Below are 12,995 nucleotides of genomic sequence, written 5' to 3'. Positions count from 1 at the left end.
TTTACAGAGAGGGATTTGTGTTCATACAAGAAAGTTCAGCATGTGGTGGAACAGAACATGCCAACCCAAGTCTTGTTGTCAGGCCTACATTGGATAAAGTAGTGTTACTTAGCACGAGAAGTACTTACTGTCATTAATCTGAAAAAGACTTTTGTGTGTCTTGGTTCTACTCACACAATAACTGCAAACTGGCAGGAGCTACTGCAGGTTCTGGAACACTATTGTCAGTCTCCATCCATGACATTTCAAAATAACCAATGTCTTTGCCTGCAATAGGAAATACATTGGAGAGCCATGTGAGCCTTCCACCTGTAGAGGGCACAGCAGAAAAGGCTGTCTTGCCCAGTTGCTGCCCACCTCTTCTCAGGTCATGGGAAGACCTCTAAAGACTAAGCGTACAGACTGGTTGCCGTACATTTTCTTATTGTTCACATTTGAAAAGGAAGCTTTGCACCTCCTGCAAGGGTATTTCTTCTCTGAAGTTCTAAGGTTGAACTCACAGTGTCCCACAAAAACATAAATGCTTCTTCCTTTATGGAAGACGCAGAGATCTACTGAAGGCTCCTGCTGGAGGAAAGGAGGGAAGATGGTTTTTACCAATTTTACTCCCTTCAAGCCCGCAATTCTATTTCCCATACTTTTCCAGAAGGTTTTTCTCTCCCTCCTCCTCCTTCCGGTGAGAGTGTCCTGTGAAAAGAGTTCTACTTACAGGAGCTCTGGATCAAAGTCATCTTGTTTCATTTTGGGGTGGGTTTCATTTTTGACATGGTTTCATAGTAAACTAAAATATGATGTATGCAGAACCTTCTTATTGCAATGGTATTATAAAGATAGTCAACATGGTAAGCTCCAAATGTTTATAACTACAGCTCCCATTATTACTGATAATTGAGCAAGCTGGTTGGGACTGTAATCCAGCAACAACTGAAATGCATCACTGGCTGCCCCAGTTCCATAAGAAAGATCCTGTTGGATCAGGGTGAAAGATCCCTCTAGTCCAGTGCTCTGATTCCCACAGTAGACAATCAGAGGCCTCGGGCAAGCAAAGCCTACAAGTGGCACATGCAGGTAATAGCCCTTCTTCCTGTAACAGCTCTTTGACAACTGGTGTCTGGTGGCATCTCACCTCTGAACCTGGAATTTCCATGTACAGTGGTACCTCGGGTTACATACGCTTCAGGTTACAGACTCCGCTAACCCAGAAATATTACCTCAGGTTAAGAACTTTGCTTCAGGATGAGAACATAAATCGTGCAGCGGCGGCACGGCAGCAGCAGGAGGCCCCATTAGCTAAAGTGGTGCTTCAGGTTAAGAACAGTTTCAGGTTAAGAACAGACCTCCAGAACTAATTAAGTTTTTAACTTGAGGTACCACTGTAGCCGTTATGGCTAGTAGACTTATCCTCTGTGAACTTTTCTACTCCCTTTATAAAGCCAACTAAGCTAGTGGGCATCACCATATCTTGTGGTAGCAAATTTCATAAATTAATGGTGTACATTGTGAAGACATACTTCCTTTGTATCACCTGCCATTGGATGACCTCAAGTTCTGGTTTTATGAGAGGAAGAAAAAAAAAGATTTCTGTCTGTTTTCTCCATCTTGAAGTCTGTTCCCTTATGTTGAAGCTCCCCATATAGAAGAGAGAGTAAATTGATATCTACTAATCAGCTAAGTTAGTTTCCACTAATTAATTTTTGAGAATTGTTGTTTTGTGAGTGTGCTACAAATCCTGGAGATTCCCAGTCATTTCACAGACCCACCATTTCTGAGGTTCCTTGCCTAGGAACCATGAGGGTTAAGCAGGTTTGAACATATTTTAACTTTTTCTTCTGGCTATGCCCAGAGGCATCTGAACTGCCAACCATTCAAAGGAGGGGGAGAAAAGGTTGTTTTTCTTTTTATGTGAATGCAAAGTACAGTGGCTGCCACTCTTAATTTTGTGAAAAATGTCTTCCTCAGTATGATGTCTGTCAACTTGCCATATTTTTAAATAGATCATAAGGGCACATTACAGTTGCCTGCAGCTGACCCTGCTGGTGGTGTTTCTTTTGCATTTCAGAAAGAGTAGAAGGCAAAGATACAGTTATTTCACACTCTAATCAGACCCTGCACACTATTATATTTAGACCATAAAGCATAATTGCTCTGGTTTGAGAGTACAGATAAATAAGCAGTATAAAATTAACAGCAGATAAACAAATTATCTATCTATTTACCTGTCAAATCTGTAAATCATATGCTTTCTCATGCATTTGGACATACATTTCTGCAAAACAGCTGTGTTTTTCATGTTTCTTCTCTTCCGTTTATGTTTGCTTATTCCTTAATAATTTTATTCCATGCACTATAGAACAGGAAGTTGTCTGGCAGTAATCCAGGCTGTTCATCAGTCAGTCTGGTTCTCTTTGATTGGTTTGACCATATTGCCCAAACTCTCAGGATTCAATTGAACAGCATGGCTCAAACTTGAAGGGACAGTGCAAGGCACCAGAGTAAAGCAAAATAGGGACTTGAAGCATAAGTTCCATTTCCATCTTGGGAGGGGGATACTATGTGAAGTGTCCCTCATATTTTACATCCAGTAAGTCTAGTCACATGCCTTGGACACCTTCAGACTTGAATCCTGCAGTGTGGCTGCCCTGAAAGAGTTTTTAGAAACTGCAGCTGGTGCAGAATGCTTTCTGGTGTCTATGTCTTGGACCATGTTACACTGGCCTTATACCAGTTGTGCTGGCTTCAGATTCATTTCAGGGCCCTATTCAAGGTGCTGGTGATTACTTAGAAAACTCTTAAATGTCATGGGGCCAGGATAGCTGAAAGACTCCCTCCTTCCATATGAATCTAGCTGTGGTTTACTATTTTTTTCTGAGGGTCCTGATTTATGCTGAGAAGGTGCTTGTAGCATTCAGCTTCTCAGTTAAGTAGCTTTCCACAGCCCAGGGCTCTCCTGTTGTTTTGAACTTCAACTCTCACAAATCCCACCATGCACAGGAAATGAACAGGGATTATGGGAATTGTAGGCGAACAACACCTGGAGGATGTTAGGTTGGGGAAGCCTGGGTTTAATGCTTTATTTTTATTTTATTTTATTTTTGGTTTAATGCTTTATGGTTGTTAAGCTGACAAGTCATGTTCAAAGGGGCTTTCTTTTTCCTGTTAGGAAAACGTAGCAAACTTCCTGCTCCCTTTGTGTAAACTGTTCTTAGAATAACACACACACACGCGTGCACGCGCACACACACACACACACACACACACACACACACACTATTAGCAGACACCTTACACAAAAACAGTCCAAACGCACAACAAATACACAACATCTTGATACCGAAATGACAGCACCAGCATAAAACCAGCATTTAAAACAAAACAAAACAGCTGTATAGTAGTATTTATTTAGATAACTCACCCAGCTTATACTCACCCTGCTTCTCTGAAAGGAGTTGAAACAGCAGATAATTGCTTTACGCAGTCTGGCATTCTAAAAATATTCAGTCTGCCTCAGCAAGCTGCAGGAGTTGTGGGATTTTGTAACACTTCATTTAGAGTGTAAGTGCTGATGCCTTGTTCTGTCTATATAAATTTTGATGTATATCAGTTTTTCACTCCAGTTGCAAATAGGCAGAAATGCAATTTAGTAAGGAACTAATTCCCTTCCCTTCTCCTGAAATGAGCCTTGTCACTAACTAATAGAAGGAACATATCCTAGACAGGGTAGACGAACCCTTGAGGTCCTGTGGGCACATTTGTAAAGCAGGTGCTGTAGATATCACACACATACACACTGCAACCTATTCTGTTGGCTACAATAGAATGCCAGTCTTAATTTCAGAAGGGAGGGGGAACCTGCAGACACCAGGGAAGTTCTCTGCGGGCACATGTGTGCCCTTGGGCACAACGTTGGTGACTGGTATACCCTATTCAGTTTCTTCTTCCACTTTCTAAAACTATTTTATTGGTCATCCAGGAGAAATGGTTATACAATAGAGTGAAACCTTAAAGTCTCTCTTTGCTAGAGCTGCATGGTTCAGTAGATGTATGACTCGGTTTGCAGCAGTTTGTTATGGAACGATTTTCCAAAATACAGTACCTTTTTTGGAAGCTGCGGTGGACAGAGTATGACTTCCTCACACAATTAAGCAGCAAGGAAACTGGCTCTTCCGTCAGCATGGCCAAAACAGAACCATGGAGCTGGAGGAGGCATTGTAGGCCATCAAGCTTGAGGCAGAAAATCCAGAGCTAGAGCATCCCCAGGAGATGGCCATCTAGCCTCAGCTGCTATTGCTACTTACTTAGGATCAGAAGAGTGAGGCTGTGGCCAGGTGAATGCAGTTCAAAGGCAGCAACAAAGCCAATTTGGTTCTCCTGTTAGTGTACTTGCACCATACCAATCTCCCTACAACCTCACCCTTTATCTCCCAGTAAGCAATGGCAGTGCAAACAGCTGGGGGTCAGGTGAGAGGCAGCTCCCCACCATGCTGCCCACTACCATCCAGATGTTCAACTGGGGCAGCAGGGAACACTTTTTTTGCAGATGCAAAGAAATATTAGGTTTCTCCTTTTCAGCTATGAGACAGACTCATGTGAGTCCCCAGTGTTTGGAAATAAAAGATCGGCAAAAAAGTGCATGCAAACACTTTCCAGCATGATACACTAATATTAAACTGGTTTCTTTTTTCTGTGGAGAAATTGCTTATGATAGGACAATGGAGCCTTCTAAATTAATTTTAAATAATTGCATTTATTGACATTTTTAAATTCATTGACTGTTTAGAGGCAGTGTATAAAGGATGATTCTAGGGTTATGATGATTAAGTTGTAATGATAAAGTTTAATAATAACAAAAACTACAGGGTTTATTAAAAGGCAATAAAAGAGCAACAGCATTTTTTTGTAACTTTCTCTGTTATGGCAATTGAATATTATGCCCATGAGAGTTATTGTCTATAAAATTATTTCCACTTGATTAAAAACTATACAGTATAATGAACACAAGACTATATAATGAAAGTTAATACTGTTGATCAGATTAGGGTGTTTTTTTGTGCAAGCTGTCTTCTAGATACCGTATTTTTCGCCCCATAGGACGCACCGGCCCATAGGACGCACCAAGTTTTTTGGGGGGGAAATAAAGAAAAAAAATTTTATTTCCCCCCCAGGTGCTTGTGGGACTGGCAGCGGGGAGAGCGCTCTTCTGCCAGCCGCACGCCTGCAGACCAGGTCCGGGGACAACGGGAAGACGCGCTGCGCCTCCCTGCTGTCCCCGGAGCTTGCGGGGCAGGCAGCGGGGAGAAGCGCTCTTCTCCCCGTCACCCGACCTTGTGGGGCTGGCGCTGCGGCTCTCCTGAAGCCTGCATTCGCCCCATAGGACGCACACACATTTCCCCTTCATTTTTGGAGGGGAAAAAGTACGTCCTATAGGGCGAAAAATACGGTAACTCTTTTTTCTGTCACCTGCTGAAGTTGCCAAGTCCATTGTGGACCTTTTTGAGGAAGAAAAGAATGTTGCCACTGAGATGTTGGAGGCAGCCTTGGCTTCACATCCTCTCTCTCTTCAGGATAATTTAAAGTCAGCAACTGTTATGTCTTGCAGATGGATGAGAAAGACTGTGTTTAGAGGGGGGAAATAGTTATCTATTAAGGAAAGCAGTTTATGCTTTATGTATCCCCAGCGGCTATGTCTAGATTTAGGCTATGTCTGCATTGCAGTTTTATTGCAGCTTCACTTTTTTCAGCTTTGTTTTGAATTCCACAAAATGTATTTCTGTTTGCTTGAATATCTCTGCATCAAGAAGCCATCCTGTCTGTGTCTGTACATCTACAGACAATTCAAGATTCTTCATTCGTTTCTTTTTCATACTTAATTCCCCTCCCCCTAAATTCTCGTTAATGATGTGGGGGGGTTGGCAGTGGGTCATGCTTACTTTTGAATAAAGCCTTTGTAATTTTTATATTGTTTCTCACTGTAAAGGTATCAGGGCGATGGAGCAATGATAGAGGGCAAACCATAAACAGAGGAAGCACAGAGTTCTTTTTATCTCCTGTTTCCCTTCTGCGCAATTTCCATCTGCATACATTTCAGAGCACTTACTAGGTTAGAGTAGGCCTTGCAGAATCACACTGGGCTTCTTGCCATCACTATGCAGGCCATCTGCATGTTGCATATGTTGTAAGACAAGCCAAATGTAGACAAGCGCTGAGTGATAGATGAGATTTGGAGAGGGGGTAGCATTATTAACTTATGGCTCAGTCAATATTTATTCCCTGAAGCAATATTGACTTACCACCCATGAGTTTCTATCACTTGAAACTTTTTTCATTTCAAAGAGCAGCATTTCTAACTTATTGTTAATAATTATAACAACTTCGCATTAAGGATTTTTCATAGGGCATAATGTATATACATTTATATACAGTCATCTCTTTAAAGACCAACAGCAGTAAGATACTTCTGTTAAGCTTTATTTTCTGGTATAACTAGGTCTGGAAGAATATATATCAAACCCTTGAAAAATAGCATCCTTTTGATTTAGTTATTAAAGGTGGCATCCTTCATCAGGATGCCTGCAGTAAAGGGCAAGATGGCATCGCCTTCCCACTCAATGTACAGAAGCTGACTGGACTGCCAGTTGTTTCTTACTTCAACCCTGGCAGCGTTATCCAGCTCAGGAAATATGGATGTCTTTATTTAAGTTGATGTGTTGTTTTGTTTTGTTTTGTTTGCTTGCTTGCTTGCTTTGTATATGGTGTGGTATAACACCCTGCTGCTGCACCTTTGGGTTGTTAGTAACTGTTGTTATGCTACAATAACTAACAAACAAACAAACAAACAAACAAACAGACACTGGTGACAATATAGCATTCTCCATCTTGTGTGAGACAGCAGGCTTGTTGAAGGAGTCCTGGCTGTGCCATGTAGCATGCACTGCTCTGTCTCCCATCAGAGGGCTGCAGTTACTGCCTTTCCAGCAATTGCCCCTCTTTTTCCTAATGGTAGCATGCCCTCCAACATCCCAGTGATGAAAATGAAGACGGCAGTTCTGTCCGCATGCCCCGTATATGTGTGTGTGTACAGCCTCAGTCATGGCAGCCAAGTGGAAACTCCACCTTCATGGGCAGTCTACCCACCACTCCTCTCCACCAGCACCAGGCACTGAGCACAAAGATTCTGAATCCCCACCTGTCTTCCCCGTCTGGTACTTGAACTCCATGGAGCCATTGCCTGGCATGCCCTGCTAGAAGCACTCCTTGGCTGGCAGCAGGAAGGTGAACATACTGCAGGGCTACCAGTGGTGGGCAGGCCTTGATGAGGACCTTCTGGGTACCCCCAAGAGCAGCAGTAGTAGCCTGAGTGCAAAGGCTGTCAAAGAGAAAAACAACAGCCAGATGGGCAGGGTATAAATTATTATTATTATTATTATTATTATTATTATTATTATTATTATTTAAAAAAGGCTGTCATCACCACCATCGTCTGGTTCCTTCCTGCCACCAGAAGGAGAGCCGAGCCCAGGCCTCCTCCTTGGAGAAGAAGTAATGGTTGCGCTCTGCTGTGCTCGAACAGGATGCAAGTTACAGAGGGCACGCAGAGCACAGCTCCAGTCTCCTGCTAAGATGGGATTGTGCACATTTCTCTCTTATTTAAAATGTGCCAGCTGACTTGCGTGGCACCCAAGAATGAGCGTCTTTGAGTTCCTCACTCTTGCAGGAGACCAAAAGACAGGACATTCCAGGATCCAATCAGAAGCCAGGATGGCTTTTGTAATTCCAGCATGTCCTGGTCAAAACAGAACAATTGCAGAGGGCTCGCCCTGTACAGTACAGAGCTGAATAATAATATCCAGCTTCACTTCCCCCTACTCCTGTCAGGTTAAGTTGGAATCACGGTATTCAAGTGTAGTACAGTAGTAATGCTAATGTTTCTGTAACTGGAGGAACAAGCTATTCTTGTTTTGCTGTCTCGAGTATCAATTATTTGCATTTTGAAATGAACCGTAGCCCGAAAGGATGCCATTGCTATTTGCTTAGATAATCAAGACGTAAGCTAATTTATATAATATATCAGTGCTTGCAAGCTAGAATCTTACCTAATGCCATTGTGTTCTGCTTCAGTTCATTCATAAGAAGAGATTTTTAAATAGCTCCATTTCTCCAACTACCCAGCCGAGATACGCAGAGGAAGATTCTTTGAGATTTCAAAGTGTAAATTAATTTCTTGGCATTCACAGTAGAATCCATAACTTGCCATCAATCTATAAGACAAAACTTATTACCTTGTTGGCAAGCCAGTGAGGGGTGGTGGAAGTTTAGATAAAAATTGTATCAATTGCTTTTTTATTTTTAGCAACCAGAGTTTCAGGTCACCTTCTGAAAATGTCCCCTAATCAGAGCCAGTCTGCAGCAGGACTAGTTAAATATTGATCTAGACTGCATTTTATTTTATTTGTTTTGTGTTTCCTGTGCATTTAAATTTTGTTGTGAGCTGCCTGGAAATGGCAGGATATAGATTTTTGAATAAATTAAGAATATAGCATATATAATGGGTGTTATTCAAGTCCATGTTTGCACTAGTGCAAGAATCAGCACTAGCACAAGGGGGTTTTCCCCCTCCTGCTCCCCCTCACTGTCCCCAAATATGCTCTGGAGGATACGGAGAAAATTCAGATTGAGGGGAATGCAAGGGGAGGTGAAAGAAAGAGATGGTTTCATTGTACGAGGAGAAATTCTTGCTCCGATGAAACAACCTGCTTAGCACTTTGTTGAATACAACCTATTATTATAATGCACTATCATTCCTTTAGGGATAAACAAAAACTTACTCTAAAAAGTTGATGGTTGTGTTGTTTTTTCCTTATTAGTGTGAAATGCTATACAAATTTAATAAATTTTGCCTAAGCTTCTTTATAAAAAAAAGTTACAGATCTTCCACCTTGTAAGTACACTTAGAATCACATCCTTAATGCTCCTAAACATTTTAGATTCAGAGTATCTCAGAAAATGCACCCTAATTTCCAGATCCCTTCTAGGGATGTTATGAAATTACATTCATGAAGACTTCCCATCAAATACTCTGTGTTTGTGTGTGTGTGTGTGTGTGTGTGTGTGAGAGAGAGAGAGAGAGAGAGAGAGAGAGAGAGAATGAATGATACCTGAGAACACTTTTTTTTTTAAATGTCCTAAAGTTACACGCAATATTAAAAGCCTAATACTAATAGAGGCAATGTTGGCAATCCTCAATCCCTTGAAAGTATGTATGTAATAAATAATAATGGTTCCCTTGTCCTTTTTGCAAAAATAGCTCTTCTTAGATAATAGTTATTAAATGCTAAAGGAAAGTATGTTTCAAAACATCGTAGATAATGTGGTAATTTAGCATCTTTTAAAACACCGTCAATGGTAGAATTTCCGAAAATTCCCAAGGTAATTCCCCTCTCCCATCCATTATTATGCAGAAGGGCTGTTAGTACATGTAGATAACACAGAGCTAGATAGACCAATGGTCTGATTCAGTATAATCATGCTCCACTCTAGAAGGTTTTCATAGTGTCCACTTATTGTTAATTTTTAGTACTTGGATATAGAATCCAACTTCTTAGCTATTTATATCAAAGCAAAACATCAACAATCATTGAATTTCTAGTCATGGGTAAAATAATGTACAGTGGTACCTCGGGTTACAGACGCTTCAGGTTACAGATTCCGCTAACCCAGAAATAGTACCTCAGGTTAAGAACTTTGCTTCAGGATGAGAACAGAAATCGCACGACAGCAGTGGGAGGCCCCATTAGCTAAAGTGGTACCTCGGGTTAAGAACAGTTTCAGGTTAAGAACAGACCTCCAGAACAAATTAACTTCTTAACCCGAGGTACCACTGTAATAACCAACCTTATTGCAACTAAAATGGGAAATGACCTTGATGCTAGAGTGCTGTTAAGGTGTTCAAACTGGGAATATTGCCAGGCAAACAGCATTGTAAGTGACATTTCCTTTGTTGCTGTTTAGCGGCAAGAGAAGCTGCCTGGGTAGAAAAAGAAGAGAGAGCAAGGCAATATTATGAGAAACACCTAGAGGAGCGCAAAAAGAAATTAGAAGAGCAGAGACTAAAAGAAGAGAGAAGGCGAGCTGCAGTGGAGGAAAAACGCCGACAGCGGATAGAAGAGGACAAGGTAAGCGGACTGTCCTAGGGGGATCTTATGGGAAGTTGAATTTCCACCTTCAGCAGTGAAAACACATTTACTTTTTTGCCACTAGCATCAGTGTGGGCTCCTTCCTGCATTCTTCCCATTGTGTATACAGTTTTAGATGCATTTAGATTTTTTTATTGTTTTATTGCTGGTGTGTTTGAGGCCCTGGGCTCCTTTGGATGGAAGGTCAGGATATGAATTTAAGAAATAAATGACTTGCAGGTAGGCAGAAAAAGTCTGTGAGCCTCAATGAGCAGCAATGACCACCCATACAGCAGGATGGGTGTACTTGGTAGTTCATGCATGTCTCCATTTGGAGTGGCTCTTTGGGCACACCTGAAGATGAACGCATTGTACCCTTGTTGATTGCATTGTTGCTGTCAAAATGTGGCTATATCTGTTCAGACATTTAGCTGTGTGTTATCTCATTAGGAGCGCCATGAAGCAGTCGTGCGGCGCACAATTGAGAGGAGCCAGAAGCCGAAACAAAAGCAAAATAGGTGGTCCTGGGGAGGTGCACTTCATAACAGCAGCAGCATTAACAATACAGGTAAAACAGGAGACCAGGTGTCTCAGCCTGGCTCCCTGTCTTTGTGCTAATATGGGTTTATGGACTGTGACTGAGGAAGATTGTCCACTCTTCTTGCCTTTTCTGCCTAAGCACTTACAAATGAGAAATTGAACTAATGCTTTAAGAACTGACTGCTCTTTTTCACTCCATCTGTATTTGCACTTAATTTGCTTTGTTCGTCTCTTTCGCTCTCTCTCTCTGCCTGTCTCTTCTCTGACCTTGTGTGTGTGTGTGTGCCAGCAGTCTTTCGGTCTAAGCCAAACTTTTGAAAACTCATGTACTTGCCGAACTTTATTAATATGAGTATTTTAGGGAAACAATGTGAATTCTTATATAAAAAGTAGAAGTGGGGGTTTATTTTGTTGCTGCTTTAAAAGCCAGTGTTTGGGGTGGGTAGGTGGCGGGTCCACTCATCAGCATAACTAATATTCATTAATATTGAAAAGATTTTTAAGTAGTTTTCTCCTTTCCTCTGAAAAAGTTCAGTTTGACAAAATAAATCATGCAGTATTTTCCCTAAGCGCATTCTGTGTATGCAGGTGTCATGTGATGGCTTTAATTCTAAAGAGATGCCTGGTACACTTTAACATTAGGAATTTGCATATATATCGAATACTTTCTTCTACACAAGCTCAATAATGGGTGTTACTGCCTTTATCATGAAACAAATATGTGTATCATTGTGCTTACCAAGAGCAAGTACTTCATATTACTACTAATTTCATTGTGTTGCAAAATCAATAAACAGTTGCTTTCCCATAACAATGTTCTACTTACTCTCTTTGCTTCTCTCTTTATAACTTGTTTGCTGCCTTTTAAATTTTTCTTTACTTTTGAAAATCATTGTCTTGCATTCTGTCCCTAGGTTATTTTGTTGAATCATCATTCACCTTTCTCGATTTAGCAGGCTTGGAGTACCACTTCAGACCTCTGGGTGGTGCTAGAAAACCCGGTACATAAATCCCTGTGATTTTGTTGGTTTTATTTTTATCACCAGTAGCTTATCTCCTCAGAATAGGACCAGTACACCAGTAACTAAACCATCTTTCGTTAGAGACAGTGCATGCCTAACACTTGCCGCATAGACTAGAGCTGATAGATAGCCCCTGCCTCTTCACATTTACCAAGCTATTATTGGGTGACTTAAAGAATGTGGCACAGCTTCTCAAAATACAGCATACAGTTTTGAAGGGATTCTGTTTATATACAGTATTTGGACTCTTCTCTCTCCCCTCCCCCCACTTTCAGAAGCAAACAACATTTTCAAAATTCCTTTTGGGGGAATATAGTTGTTCAGTTCTTTTTTTTATCCTCCTTTCTCCCCACTTCCCACCTCTCATTTACAACTGAAATCCCTTTAAACTGTGCGCTTACCTTTCCGTGCTCTTGAAGAAACTGTTAAGTTCTCAGCATAGCACAGCTGCTGACTTTGCAGCATTGGAAGTGAAGGGTGGTGCAGCGTGATAGTGCATTCTCAAACCAAGCCAGCATTTAAGGAAAGTAAAATAAACCCCATTACAAAGTATGTGTGCTGCAGATTGCCCTTCAGATTACCATTCACTCCTCCCTCCCCTCTCTCCAGACATGCAGTTTCTGTCTATCCAAACAAACATGGCAGATGGCATTCTGGTCATATCTGCTTCAGTGCTGTCTCCTAGCACTTCTTAATTTTTCCTTTCTAACCTCTCTCATCACTCACAACAGCTTTTCGCAATCCCCCTTCCCAGCCCCCATACTTTCTCCTCACACTACTAGTTGCTTATTTTCTGTTATAGAAAAAAGAATGTCATACTAAAATTGCAGATTTTTCTGGCCTATCCTGTTTTTTGTTTTTGTTTTATTTTTTAAAAAGGCTGGTGGTGGAGGAGAAATTTCACTCTAGGATTGCAAAATGGCTAGGACTGTATATCATGCTAGTGTAAATGGTGGAGAGGATAAGAAAAAGTGGATATGGACAATGAAAAAAGTCCTAATAAAAAGCGGCATATAGGTGTTGGTATAATGGCTGGAATGATTAGGATAGTATGACATTTCTCCAAATGGCCATTCAATAATGGATGCTTTTGGTAAGGCATCTATTGTATGTGACACCAACTTTTCCCTTTGGGGGAAGAACCCTCAAAATTACGTATTTGTTATTTAAATTTATATCCCACCTTTTCAGACAATGATAAAATAAAACAATCGCATTAACGTATGAAACACACATATAAAACAGACAAACAACAAATATGGGC

General features: G+C 41.1%; 1 protein-coding gene across 6 annotated transcripts in view; it reads left to right on the top strand.

The window, feature by feature from the left end:
• MAP7 (microtubule associated protein 7) overlaps positions 1 to 12,995 on the top strand; it is a 98,774-nt gene that overhangs the window by 59,414 nt on the left and 26,365 nt on the right. For all 6 annotated transcript variants that reach the window (XM_083607697.1, XM_083607696.1, XM_083607694.1 and 3 more), the window contains exons 4-5: positions 10,006 to 10,169; positions 10,620 to 10,737. In XM_083607697.1, coding sequence (XP_083463823.1) covers positions 10,006 to 10,169; positions 10,620 to 10,737 — 282 coding nt within the window. The remainder of the gene's footprint in view (positions 1 to 10,005; positions 10,170 to 10,619; positions 10,738 to 12,995) is intronic.

This window comes from Podarcis filfolensis, assembly GCF_964270895.1.
Source record: "Podarcis filfolensis genome assembly, chromosome: 3".
NCBI lineage: Eukaryota > Metazoa > Chordata > Lepidosauria > Squamata > Lacertidae > Podarcis > Podarcis filfolensis.
Note: the sequence above shows the minus strand (reverse complement) of the source record. Positions and strands in the feature narration are given on the sequence as shown.